This window comes from Barbus barbus (genome assembly GCF_936440315.1).
Source record: "Barbus barbus genome assembly, chromosome: 41".
Classification (NCBI taxonomy): Eukaryota; Metazoa; Chordata; class Actinopteri; order Cypriniformes; family Cyprinidae; genus Barbus; species Barbus barbus.
In genome coordinates, this window is record NC_136719.1 from 14,980,755 (window position 1) to 14,993,121 (window position 12,367).

General features: G+C 38.5%; 1 protein-coding gene across 1 annotated transcript in view; it reads left to right on the plus strand.

Annotated features, from left to right (window-relative positions):
• LOC306860919 (uncharacterized protein) overlaps nt 1-12,367 on the plus strand; it is a 63,586-nt gene that overhangs the window by 47,739 nt on the left and 3,480 nt on the right. Inside the window, exons 12-24 of the mRNA XM_079402943.1 lie at nt 442-482; nt 573-702; nt 798-914; nt 1,057-1,158; nt 3,145-3,193; nt 3,385-3,537; nt 3,829-5,336; nt 5,756-5,870; nt 8,518-8,600; nt 9,714-10,042; nt 10,124-10,359; nt 10,460-10,558; nt 11,179-11,360. Coding sequence (XP_079259069.1) covers nt 442-482; nt 573-702; nt 798-914; nt 1,057-1,158; nt 3,145-3,193; nt 3,385-3,537; nt 3,829-5,336; nt 5,756-5,870; nt 8,518-8,600; nt 9,714-10,042; nt 10,124-10,359; nt 10,460-10,558; nt 11,179-11,360 — 3,144 coding nt within the window. The remainder of the gene's footprint in view (nt 1-441; nt 483-572; nt 703-797; nt 915-1,056; nt 1,159-3,144; nt 3,194-3,384; nt 3,538-3,828; nt 5,337-5,755; nt 5,871-8,517; nt 8,601-9,713; nt 10,043-10,123; nt 10,360-10,459; nt 10,559-11,178; nt 11,361-12,367) is intronic.

Genomic DNA, 12,367 nt, shown 5'->3' on the forward strand with positions numbered 1-12,367 from the left:
ATACAGTGTTGCACGATAGCAGTGAACATTTTTGACCAGCGAATATGGCAATATGTAAAAGTGACCCATTTATGTGCATGTGAGGATTCTGCAGAACATGTTAATAAGGGTAGAAGGCATACAAACATCTATCTCTTCTAACTCTGTTAACTTGAGATGCAAGACCAACTACTTTTTTTTAACACTTTTAACACCTGCAAAACCAAAGTTAAACTTAAACCAAACTTACAATTTAATTTTTTCAAATTAAGGACAGTTTTGTTTTTGGTTTGCACTTACTTTGCTATTTTACTTATGGATTTTTTTAAATGTTATTTTATTATTATTTGTACAAGTCATTACGTAACTGATATTTTTGTCTTTTGTTTTTCTTTTTGTTTTTCTGTTGGTATGTGGCTGTTCTTGTGTATTTGTTTGTTTGTCTTTCCTCTGTCTTAACAGGAGAGCCTAAATTGGTCTGCCAATAGGGCCTCCTTATCAGGGTAAGCACTTATGTGTATTCTTCTTTTATTTTTTGTAATACATTTAACAATGTGATCTGTGATTTAATTTAAAATATTTTATAAATCTAGCTCTGCTCCTGCCAATGGAGATGAGGCCCAATTGCAGTGGGTCAGTGGAAAACAAGATAAGGTAAAATCTCAGAGGAGATCATCCTGTCAAAAAGCTGAAAAAACTCATTTTCAACTCAGCATGTTGCAGGTATGTAAATCCCAACATTTGTAATATTTTCTGCACTTCACTTTTTATGTAAATATAAATTGAATAATCTTATAAACACTTTCTCTGTGTTGTAGGTCACAGGCACAGGGGACAACATGGTAGAGTGTCAGTTGGAGACTCACAGCAACAAGATGGTCACTTTCAAGTTTGACATTGAAGGAGATGCACCAGAGGACATTGCAGATTGTATGGTGAATTATGTTCAGCTGCTAGAATGATTCGTTTGCTTCTTGAGAAACATATTAAGAGAATTTGTGATAGCTGATCCTGACCTTTGGCTTTTGCTATAGAAGTATGTCTACACCAGTAAATTTCTTAACATGTTTTGTGTAGGTGAAGGAGGATTTTGTCCTTGAGCCTGAAAAAGAGAAATTTGTTGAGGAGCTGAGAGCTATAGTGAAGAAAGCTCAAGGAATACGAAGCACTCACTCACAGGTCTATCATTCAAAACTGTATTGTTGTTGGAAATTGTCATTTTTGGATAAACTATTTCTTTATGTAGTTCTGGTTATTATTATTGTTATTAGATATGCACCGATACTGAATTTTTCTGCCGATTATTCCGAATGATTTCGGCCGATACCGATAGTTATGTGCGCATTAAAATTTGACGTGTTTGCATTTGTGCATGGTCTGCGCTGCTCAAAAAAGTCTGCTCTGCTCCATGCATAAAGCGTGCGCTGCAGAGCCGCCGCACAGTGCAGCAGGAGTAAGATTTCTGATCACGTGAAGAGAGTGAGAGAGGCGCTTTCAATGCGAGCTCTCTGGGAGCAGAGGCTGGTGTATACTCGCTGCTTCAGCACAAGCGGCAAAAATTACGCGAATACTGAGGAACGGGACGGGACGAAGGATTTGGTTTTCAAGCGAAAGTAAAAAATAAAAGACTGCTTCTTAAACCAGAGAAGGTGAACATGTTGGTTTTGTCTTTGCTGTTTATCTCACGTTACGCTATGGAGGCTTTCTTTTAAATGTTCTTTATTTATTTGATTCCTCAGTGTTTGCTAAATGTTCTGGTGTAGCCTATGCCATGCCTCGTCTTTTTAGTTTAATTAAATTATATAAGTTAGTTTGTAGCCTACTGTTTTATTGTTGTTGTGCTTTTCAATTAAGAATAACAATGAATACATATTTCAATCATTTGTTTTAGTTTTAAACAGTGAAGATGTAAGCAAAACAGACAATTATCTTTTCTTGTAAAAAGTGACGGTCGTGAATTCGAATTCGAAAGTGAAAGCGTCCGAAGCCCGGCTTATAACACAGCAAAAGTGGAACTCCCGTTCACAAAATTCAAATCACATATGATACTGATGAAAAAGAACAGGTTGAATGTTAACCACTTTTGTTACCATAAACTTAAACATAAACTTTCCTTTTTTCTTCATAAATACCTTAATGCCAGATTTATTCAAACATACATATATAATTATAAGTAAAAAGCTCCTCTTCAGTGTTGTTTTATAGCTAACTAATGAACTGTGAACAGCGGAATAACTTTGCTGAGGTAAATGTCACGTTAAGTGACAAAACGGACTGTTCACAATCTGTTTTATTGGTATCTTTCCGTGGTTGAAACACTGATTGAGCGATTACATTAGACAGACATGATACATTTTGGTAAGCCATACTGTATCTTTCAACATCTTATGATGTACATTCATGTGTATTTTGCGCTATAACTTATTAAACTGGAAGAGACTTGAACTTGAACTGAGGTGCAATAGCGATCTGTCACGTTACATTTAAAAGCGTCAAAACAGCATTCATTGTTTGTATTTCGTGATAGAATGAACAGGATTTGAAAGCTGAGAGTTTGTTTCTTTTTACAAGTAAGAAAGCACGGAGCTCTTTGTGATTATTGGATGCGAGGCGTGCTACAAATATTTGGTGTAGAGAAAAACGCCGGATCTGGCAATGCAGGCTTGAACTACGGGTGATTCATCTGGTCAAATATAGCCTGCTTTAATGCCGCTTTTTTAAACTGTTAATGCCTTATTGTCACGTTAATTTTGACAGCCCTAAATTCAACAGATTTTCTTCACTCACAGTATCAGTCTGACACGTTTTTCCGCCCCCTTTTGATTGACAGGATATAATCGGCCCTGATGGCCGATAGTGAAAGAAAAATTGCTTTTATCGGCTGCTACCGATTGTTGGCCGATACATCGGTGCATCTCTAATTGTTATTTTTTGTTTTAACTTTATGAAAGAAACAAAGTATTATTATTTTTTATGTACTTTGAATAGAAAGTTCAAAAGAATAACATTTATTTATAAATAGAAGTCTTTAGTGTCACAGTTGATCAATTTGTCCTTGCTGAATAAAAGTATTAATTTCTTAAAAAAAGAAACTGACCCCAACATTTGAATGGTAGTTTATGTTCGTTTTATTTACAGTATAATTTAAAGTTTTATTTGTCTCAGACTGGGTCCTTGGAGCAACTCCATGTGAGCACCCCATCCAGTGCAACAAGTGAGTTAATCAGTCTGATCTTCTCCCAAATAAAACAGAAGAATAAAGTTGGGAAGGGGTAAAGTTGCACTAACTTTAGAACTTTGGTATATCTTTATCTTGATTAAAATAAATAATTCATTTTATTTTACACTGTTGTTACCATTAATAGTAAAATAAATAATTCTGTGCTATTCTCCCGTTTTCCAAAGTGGATTCAGCCCCTCAGTCTTCCCCAGTGGGTCGCTGGCGATTCTTCATTAACCAAACCATTCGCCATCGTGACTCACACTCCAACCAGGGAGCTTCCACTCCCCCTCCAGTGGGGGAGACCCGAGTTCCCAAGTCCACAGAAACAGCGAAAGGTAGAAAATTCACTGTGACACACATTACTTTTGGCCTTGAGTGAAATTTGATATTGAAATTACCTACATAATCCAAACTACAATGAATTGAGAACATTTCTACTGTTAGCTTTCTATTAAAATAGATATATTTATGATAATTAATAAGAATATTGTTAATTGTCTTGACAACTGTTGAATATTTTACTCTGTCTAATGTATTATCAGATCATGAGAGCCCTCAGCGCTCAGAGTCTTTTGCTGGGATAGCATTTTCCCCAAGTTCTTCACTGTCTGCGTCCTCTCCTCCAGTCTCTACTGTATCAGCTCCTGCATCCATGTCAGCCTCGGCCATTGCTGCCCAAAAAGATGTAACACCCGCTTCCTTGCCAACAGCAGAGCAAGTCTCTTCTGCTACCCTGCCTGCAGACCCAATCCCTGTCATGGCTTCCGGCACCTCTGCTGCTCCTTTCCCTGCAGTCGCAGCCCTCATTGTCTCCAGCATGGACCAAGGAAAAGTGGCAGTTAAAGGTGAGGCTGAACAGCCCCTCTCTACCTTATCTACTTATGGGACCCCTCCAGCGTCGCTGGTGACCCACACTGATCCTTCACAGCAACTTCTAGCACAAACCCAAATGGTACCCTTGCAGACAACAGATGTACTTCAACAAACCCAGACACTACAGTCAGCAATGGCCACCACCGAACAAGCTCAGAAACAGCAGATTATGCCTCAGCCAATGCACCAGGTCGCTCCGCAGCCACCTACATTCCAGTCTAGCGAGTCAAAAACACTGTCACAGCCATTGCCAATGGAGACCGTACTTTCGCAGGGAGCTCTTCCAGCTGCCCAAGTTCAGCAGGTTCCTCACCAACAAGTACCAGTTGAATCTCAACAGCTGGCAATGCAACAGACCTTGCAGCAACACGGCCTTAAAACAGCCACTGCTGAGCAAATCCAACAGCACAAGGTAGAACAGTATGTGTCTCAAGAAACCACAGCGATACTGACCATGCATCCACAGCATGGCCTCCAGACCCAGGATCCCCAACAGCTTCGTTCTGCATTTCAACCGGTGATCCCGCAGCAGCTTCCTAGTGAGCAAACTCAGATGCTACTTCAGCAGGTACCACATGATATGGCGCCTATGACACAAACCGCAGTGCCTCCGGCTGTGCAGAAGCAGGCGTCTATCCAGCAGTCGGAGTCTGAGCTGTCCACAGGTGAAGACACCGTCAGCCACTCCGCCGCACCCCATCCCTCTTCGGACACTTCTCTCCCACCTCTGCTACTCTCTGAAACGGCTCTTCCTGCCCTCGCCCACACTTTCACGCCCTCTCCAGCCCAGCCCTCCTCAGTAGTGGAGTCAGACAGCGAAGGCCCACCTAAAATCGAGTTTGTGGACAACCGGATCAAGACATTGGATGAGAAGCTGAGGAATCTTCTGTATCAGGAACATAGTGGGGCAGCACTGGGAAGTGGCTCCACCAGCGGCTCTGCTCCTGCCCCCAGCTCTACCTCGGGATCTGCTGCGGCCTCCACCGGAGTTGATGAGATTTCAGAGCACCCCAACACTTTCTCCGTTCCTCCTGCAACTTCCTCAGACACCTCCCCTCACTCCAGCTCTTCCACCACCCCTCGCTCTTCCTCTACCTCTCCGGATGGAGAGTGGGAGAGAGCAGGTGAGGAGGAGACGATCCCGTCTGCTGTGCAACGCCAGCCTGCTTCATCCTTCCCCTCTACATCCCCTCCATGCTCTCTCGTTTCCCCTCCACAGGAGCCTGGATCCCCGAAAGTGCTCAATGAATCATCTGTAAGTGTAAGTAGGGTGTGTTTATCTCACAAAAACAGATCAGTGACATGACGCTTTTTTTTTTTTTTGTCCCAGTCTATTTTATTAAAAAATTCATTAAAATGCAGTTCATACATACACCTCTTCTATGGTGAACATGTTTTTTAAATTTTTGTATTAAAATTCATTTGGTTTTAGCAGGGGGATAAAGTAGAAAATGTCAGGGTAACACACACACAAAAAAAACTAATTAAAATGTTTGTTTGCAAAAAAAAAAAAAATTACCTACAAAAAAAAGAAACAATTAGAATTTTTCTTAAAGGGTATAGACGTCAAACAGCACAATACATTGCTAAAAGTATGATGTCATTTATTTTTATTAGTTTTAGCCATTTCACACACATCTTAAATTTGTTTCCCTCCTCTTGTTCATGTGTGGTGTCCAGGCTCCCCCTTCCCTCACTGAAAGCTCCACCCCTGGAGATGTTCTGTTGCCTTCCTCTTCTCAGCCGCCTGTCCCCCTGTGGCCTGGACAACAACAGCAGCAGCTTAATGAAGGAGGTGGATATTTTGGCCTAAACCTGACATGTCCTAGTATCAGAAATCCTGTTAGCAAGAAATCCTGGACTCGCAAATTCAAAAGCTGGGCGTGCAAACTGCGCCACTCCACCAGCTTGTTCAAGAAGCCCAGAGTCCAGCAAGGTAGTGTCTGCAGGAAGCGCGCAAGAGAGAGCGAGTGAGGGGTGTGGGTGGGCACTAACCTAAAACAAATGTTTATGTAGCCAAATGAATGTAGCTGACTCTTACCTTGCTAGATAGGGATTTCTTAATTTGTAATAACACTGTTAGAATTAATAATTAATTATTAATCCTAATAGTTCTTCTGTGGTGACGTGGTTCATTGCTGTGTTTAGTCTGTACTGAAATCATTACATCACCTAGCCATACATTTTTCTTGCTTTAGTTTTTGTTTGAACTGAATTGCTCTTTTGTACATTAACGTTTATGTTGTAGCCTCCTTTTTGTTTTGTCTGCATGGATTACCCAGGGGTAAGAACAGAGGAGTGTAGAAAGAGGAGAGAAACTAAGATGGATGACCCTTGTGCCTTGCACCTGTATCTGAGTCTCCAGTCCCACCGTATGCAGTGCAGTATTGTGGTGCCCGCGCCCCTCACCTTCCTGCATCCTGCCTCACTCTCACCCAGAGCACCTGCAATCACAAAATAGCACACTTGTTTACAAGCAACATGGGCCAGAGTTTGAAGTTTGCACCTGTTTATTTGTTTAGTAATTGAAGAGGTGTGAAACTAGATGCCACAGTGCATTTTGTTAATCATGCTCATTCTAATTAAGTGAATGCAAATATAACAGCTGCAAACTTTTCTTAAAAAAAATTATCTGGCCACTTGACATTTTAGAATTTATATTTGTATGCACCATTAATACTGAAGCTTTAGCAAGGAAGTCATTCCAATGCATATCAAACAGCTATTTTTCAGATGTTAGCCGTCCATTTTTCATATGAACATAATTTTAATTTTCTCCCGGAGCTTTAGATTATATCCTGTTCTTTCCTACCTGGGTAGATTTTTGGAAGGTTTTATTTTCTATATTTTTTGCATGTCCATGGGTATGTTTGGAATGGAGTACTAGCATACTGCTGTTTTTGCAGTTTTTGTTTAAAAGTAGTGTGACAGTACACAGCATACACTGATAAGTTTTAAAACTTTTCACAATTGTTACATGTTGCTCTACCATTCTAAAGTGTGGGGTCCGTAAGCCTTTTTTTTTTTTTAATAAAGAAATTAATACTTTTTTATGCAAAGCATTGAATTGATCAAAAGTGACAGTAAAGACATTGTTACCAAATATTTCTATTTCAAAGAAATGCTGTTCATCAAGAAACCCTGATAAGAATATATTGAATATAATAAAAAGATGAATGTTATACAATATGTAATTATTATTTTAGATATAATTTTAATATTTTCTTAATTAAAAATAAATATTTCTTGAACATTAAATCAGTGTAGTTGAATACGGAATGATTTCTGAAGGATAATGTGACACTGTAGACTGGAGTAATGACTGCTGAAATTTCAGCTTTATCAAAATAGATATATTGTAATAATATTTCATGATTGTACTGTTTTGTTTTGTTTTTTGGTAAAATAAATTCCGCCTTAATGAGCATATATGAAATATTTACAAATCTTACAGACCCTAAACTTTTGAATGCTATACATTCAGTGGCATCTTTGAAATAAAATTAAATTCTCTAATTTTGTACTAGAAATGACAGATTGAGAAAAACATTAATGTTTTAAAAGGTAATAAAATAGTTAATGCTTGTATTTTTATTCTTTTGAACTGAAAATTTGCATTTTTATAGTTTAATATAGTTTTTATAGAATAATACGTTAGTATGCCATTTCTAACATACTAACCTAAATGTAATATATTGTAGCATCAGTCCAAAACAATAGAGCAATAGTTTTCTGCAGTTTAAGCCTAACAGACTGTACGTGTTCAACATGCATATGTGTATATATGGTCGTGCATCATGAAAGGCACCTTAGGACCATCATCACCTAGAAATAGTCCCTGGAATGATGCAGTGTTTCTGTATACACACTCTGAACACACTGTAGATGTAGCTAATACACACATGCTGACTGGTATCACTGTTGCTCTCTAGGCAGTGATATTAGAATCTGACAGATGAATGCAATCGTGTGAGTGTGGATGGATGGGGGCATATTACTTGTGTTAATTATTCTCTAATGTTTTAGAAGTTGTACTACAGAGATTGTTCTTTCCTGAACTGGTTTTACTGTTTGTTAAAGCTGCTCCCTGCCACCCTTCCCCACACCCATTCCCCATCACACTCTGCATCCACTCAGCATGGCGTTTGAGACGACAATCATATTCGTATTCATGTCCACCGACTGCCAGTGATGGTGTCATTTGCCATGCTGACTATGATAATACCACGTGAACATGCATGGATGCTTGTTAGTCAAAGATCTCTTGTGTGCTTTAGTTATTAATGCCAACTTTCTGTGTCTGTGGTGTCTCTTGTGTGTTTGTGTGCTTGTTTTTTTTTTTTTTCTACCAAATATACTGTGTGTTCTGTATGTTCTCATTTCATTTTACTATTGTCGTTGTGTTCCCTCGTCTTTGCGTCTCTCTCTTTATTCTTCATAAGATGGCAACTTGAGCCAGGGGATGAAGGAGGATAGGGAGGAATCTACAAATGACCAACCATGTTCACGCAGAGGCCGTTTCCAGGTACCGTCATCATTCACTCACTGTATACTGTACAGAGTAGCCTCATTTTGCACAAGAACTGTAAACGTTGAGACAAAACCACATACACTATTTGATCTGTCAAAGGTAGATTTTTTGTTATACTGTGACCAATTAAAAAGATGTGCATTGAGTGTAAAATTGATTTATATTGTGACAAAGAAATTAATTGTGGAATAGTATGGTCACACAAATTTGTCACTTTAAAAAACTAGCCAAGTAGTGTTTTCTGGAAAGTTTCATCCGTATTCTGCATCAGCAGTACACAAAATATGAATAAATGAAATTGTAGCATCAACATTCATAATTGAAAATGTACACTACCGTTCAAAGATTTGGGATCGGTAAGATTTTTTTTTAAATGTTTTTGAAATAAGTCTCTTATGTTCACCAAGGCTGCATTTATTAGTTAAAAAATACAGTAATTTTTTTTAATTTTTAATGTTTATCCTATTTTAATATATTTTATATATGTAACTTATTTCTGTGATGGCAAAGTGAATTTTCTGTAGCCATTACTCCAGTCTTCAGTGTCACATGATACTTCAGAACTTCTTTTTAATATGCTGATTTGGTGTTCAAAAAACATTTCTTCTTATTATCAATGTTATCAACAGTTGTGCTGCTTAATATTTTTGTGCAAACCATGATACATTTTTGGGGGGATTCTTTGATGAACAAAAAGTTCTTAAGGGCATGATTTGAAATCTTTGAAAACTTAAAATATATACACTACATTACATTAAAACTTTTTAATGGTAGTGTATGTAAATGTTAAATGTGGACAATAAAAATCTGTTTCTGCCATGATTGTTCAAATGAATCTTCAAACTTTGAAATTAAAAACTTGATAAATTCTGACTTTGCGCTTGGTGTTTGGTGTTCATGTGCTTACATCATAAACACCATCCTTCCAACTTGACTTGAATGCACCAAAAGATCAGTCTTTCTTTTTTTCCCTGATATGACACTTCAGATAGTGTTTTCATAACTATTGGATTTTACACTTGTTTTGTCTTTTGTTATATGTACTGTATTCTGTTAATAATTTACACTAAGTGAAGGATCAACTGTTTCGATTCTCTTTTCTCATAGGTGATTCCAGTGTCCCGGTCTGCAGAGCTCCTTCCAACACAGGAAGCAGCACCAAGCCAAGGGATCACGCAAAGAAAAGTTGGGCGTTTCTCAGTCACCCAGGCCGAACAGAGAGAGGAACAGTTGACCGACAGCTCCCCCGTGTCACCTGACCTTGAGAGAGAGAGGAGAAAATCTAAAGCAAAAGATGGCGAGAAAGACGAGAAGAGAACTACAGCTCCCAGTCACCCGCCCAGGAGTCACGCACACTCGCCCCTGGGCAGCAGCGATGATGAAAGCGAAGTGGAGGATGAAGATTTGAGGAAAGAACTCCACAAGCTAAGAGAGAAGTGAGAGAATTTGAATTCTGCAATTCTGTTTTTCTTTTCCTCTCTTTCCGTACTGATGCTTCCTCTCTTTTATCTTTGTAGACACATCAAAGAGGTGGTGTCCCTGCAGGCACAGCAGAACAGAGAGCTGCAGGATTTGTACAGGCAGCTCCGCTCTCTTAAAGACCACAGGCAACCTCTGTCCATGATGCTGCCCCGGACCTCTCCTCTGCCCGCCGCTCCACTCGCCATCTCCCCACGCAGACCCCGGCCCGCCAAGGCCAAGCTTCGGCCCCGACCCCACTCTCACATGGATAACAACGGAGTCACACACCAAGGTACTAGTACCACCATATTAAAGGGAGAGTTAGAGTAAGGCTGGTTTTTTATACTATAACTCACTTGTACCAATTTTCTCGTAATTTTTAAAACACTCAGGGAGTCTTCAGCAGTCTAGCAGTTACTCTGGTGGTGAGCAAAACAGGCTTCACTCATACTGCAAGCCAGAGAAATCCCCATCACTGACCACTAATAGAGGTAATAAATCTACAGAACATGCTTACTACTGTTTGAAAGTTTGGGATCAGTAAATGCATCCTTGCTGAATAAAAGTATTAATTTCTTTTTCAAAACAAATGAAAAACTTTTATTTAGCAATGCAGTAAATTTACCAAATATGTCAGTAAAGACATTTGTAATGTTACAACATGTATATATTTTTTATTTAAAATATATAGAAATTAAATATATTCAGTTTCAAACTTTCTACTTTCTAGTAAAGAATCCTGGGAAAAAAATATCAGTTTCCACAAATATATTAAGCAACACAACTGTTTCTTGAGCACTAAATCAGCATAACAGAATGATTTCTGAAGGATCATGTGACATTACAGTCTTTAATAACTGCTGAAAATTCAGCTTTGTCATCACAGGAATAAATTCCATTTTAAAACATTTTAAATTGTAATAATATTTCACAATATTACTGTCTTGATGTATTTTGATCAAATAAATGCAGCCTTGGTAAGCATTAGCGACTTCTTTCAAAAACAAGCATAAGAGACTTCTTTCACAAACTTTTGAACAATAATGTGATTGCTGAGAACTGATCTGAGGAATGGCTTTTTTATTTAACAATTCTCTCGTTTTGTTTTCAGACCAGAGTCCTTCAGCCCAGGGTTCGTCCAATAGAAAGAGCACATTCACTGATGAGCTGCATAAGCTTGTTGATGAGTGGTCAAAAGAAACAGTTTGTCCTGTTCAGCCCAAGCCTTCACTGAATCAAATCAAACAGATCCAACAAGTGCAGGAGTTGAGCAGTTGGGGCCAGACTACTGAGGTAAAGCATTCATGAAATAAATGTCTCAAACATGCATATGTAGACTAGCCTGTATGGGTTAAAATATTTTCTGTTATATACAGTGGTGTTCAAAAGTTGCTGTGTGAAATTTTGCAGTCTACAAAAAGTCCATTGTTTTGTTAGTGATTAGTTTAGTGATTCATGCTGCTCATGCAGAAGTCACTTTCAAACCAACAATCAGTGAATTTGTTACCAAATTGAACCCATTGTGAAATCAGGTTGCATGGATTTCTATTGAAATGACTGGATTTTGCCCATGAACATTTGTTGAACTGTAGTAATCATTACTGCACCTTAAGACCACTAGTGAAAAGTGCTTGTATTTAGCTTTTTTTCTAATAGAATGCTTTTTTTTTTTTTTTTTTTTTTCATTAGAAATTATGCAGCATGATGTAAACTTTACAGGGGTCACCACGCTCGTTCCAGGGCCAGTGTCCTGCAGAGTTTAGCTCCAAATTGGCTCAACACATCTGTCTTGAAGTTTCAAGTATACCAAGCAAGACCTTGATTAGCTGGTTCAAGTGTGTTTGATTAGGGTGGAGCTAAACTCTGCAGGACACCGGCCCTCCAGGAACAAGTTTGGTGACCCCTGATGTAAACTGTGCGCTTAGGCTCACAGGGCGATCCTCACTCTACATTAAAAAGTTTATAACAGTATGAAAGTACATAACTGTGAAAAATATTATCCTCAACATCGTACTTGTTTAGCCTTTTTTTTTTTTTTTGTTTTTTTTTTTAAGACACCCAGGAGTGAGTAGCACACCATTAAGAATCAGCTACAGGCTGATCTTTAATTTCACAACAACATGACAATTAAACCTGTGGATTCTGCATAATAACGAGAACATTTCTTCTTCTGTTCCAACAGTGATCATCTTAAGTGATGGCTTTAAAGCTAGTGCTGTAAATGTGATGAATGCTGTGCTGACCATTTAATACTCAAAAGCACACTTTAATGCTCTCAGTGATTTGAGAATCCTTTTGTT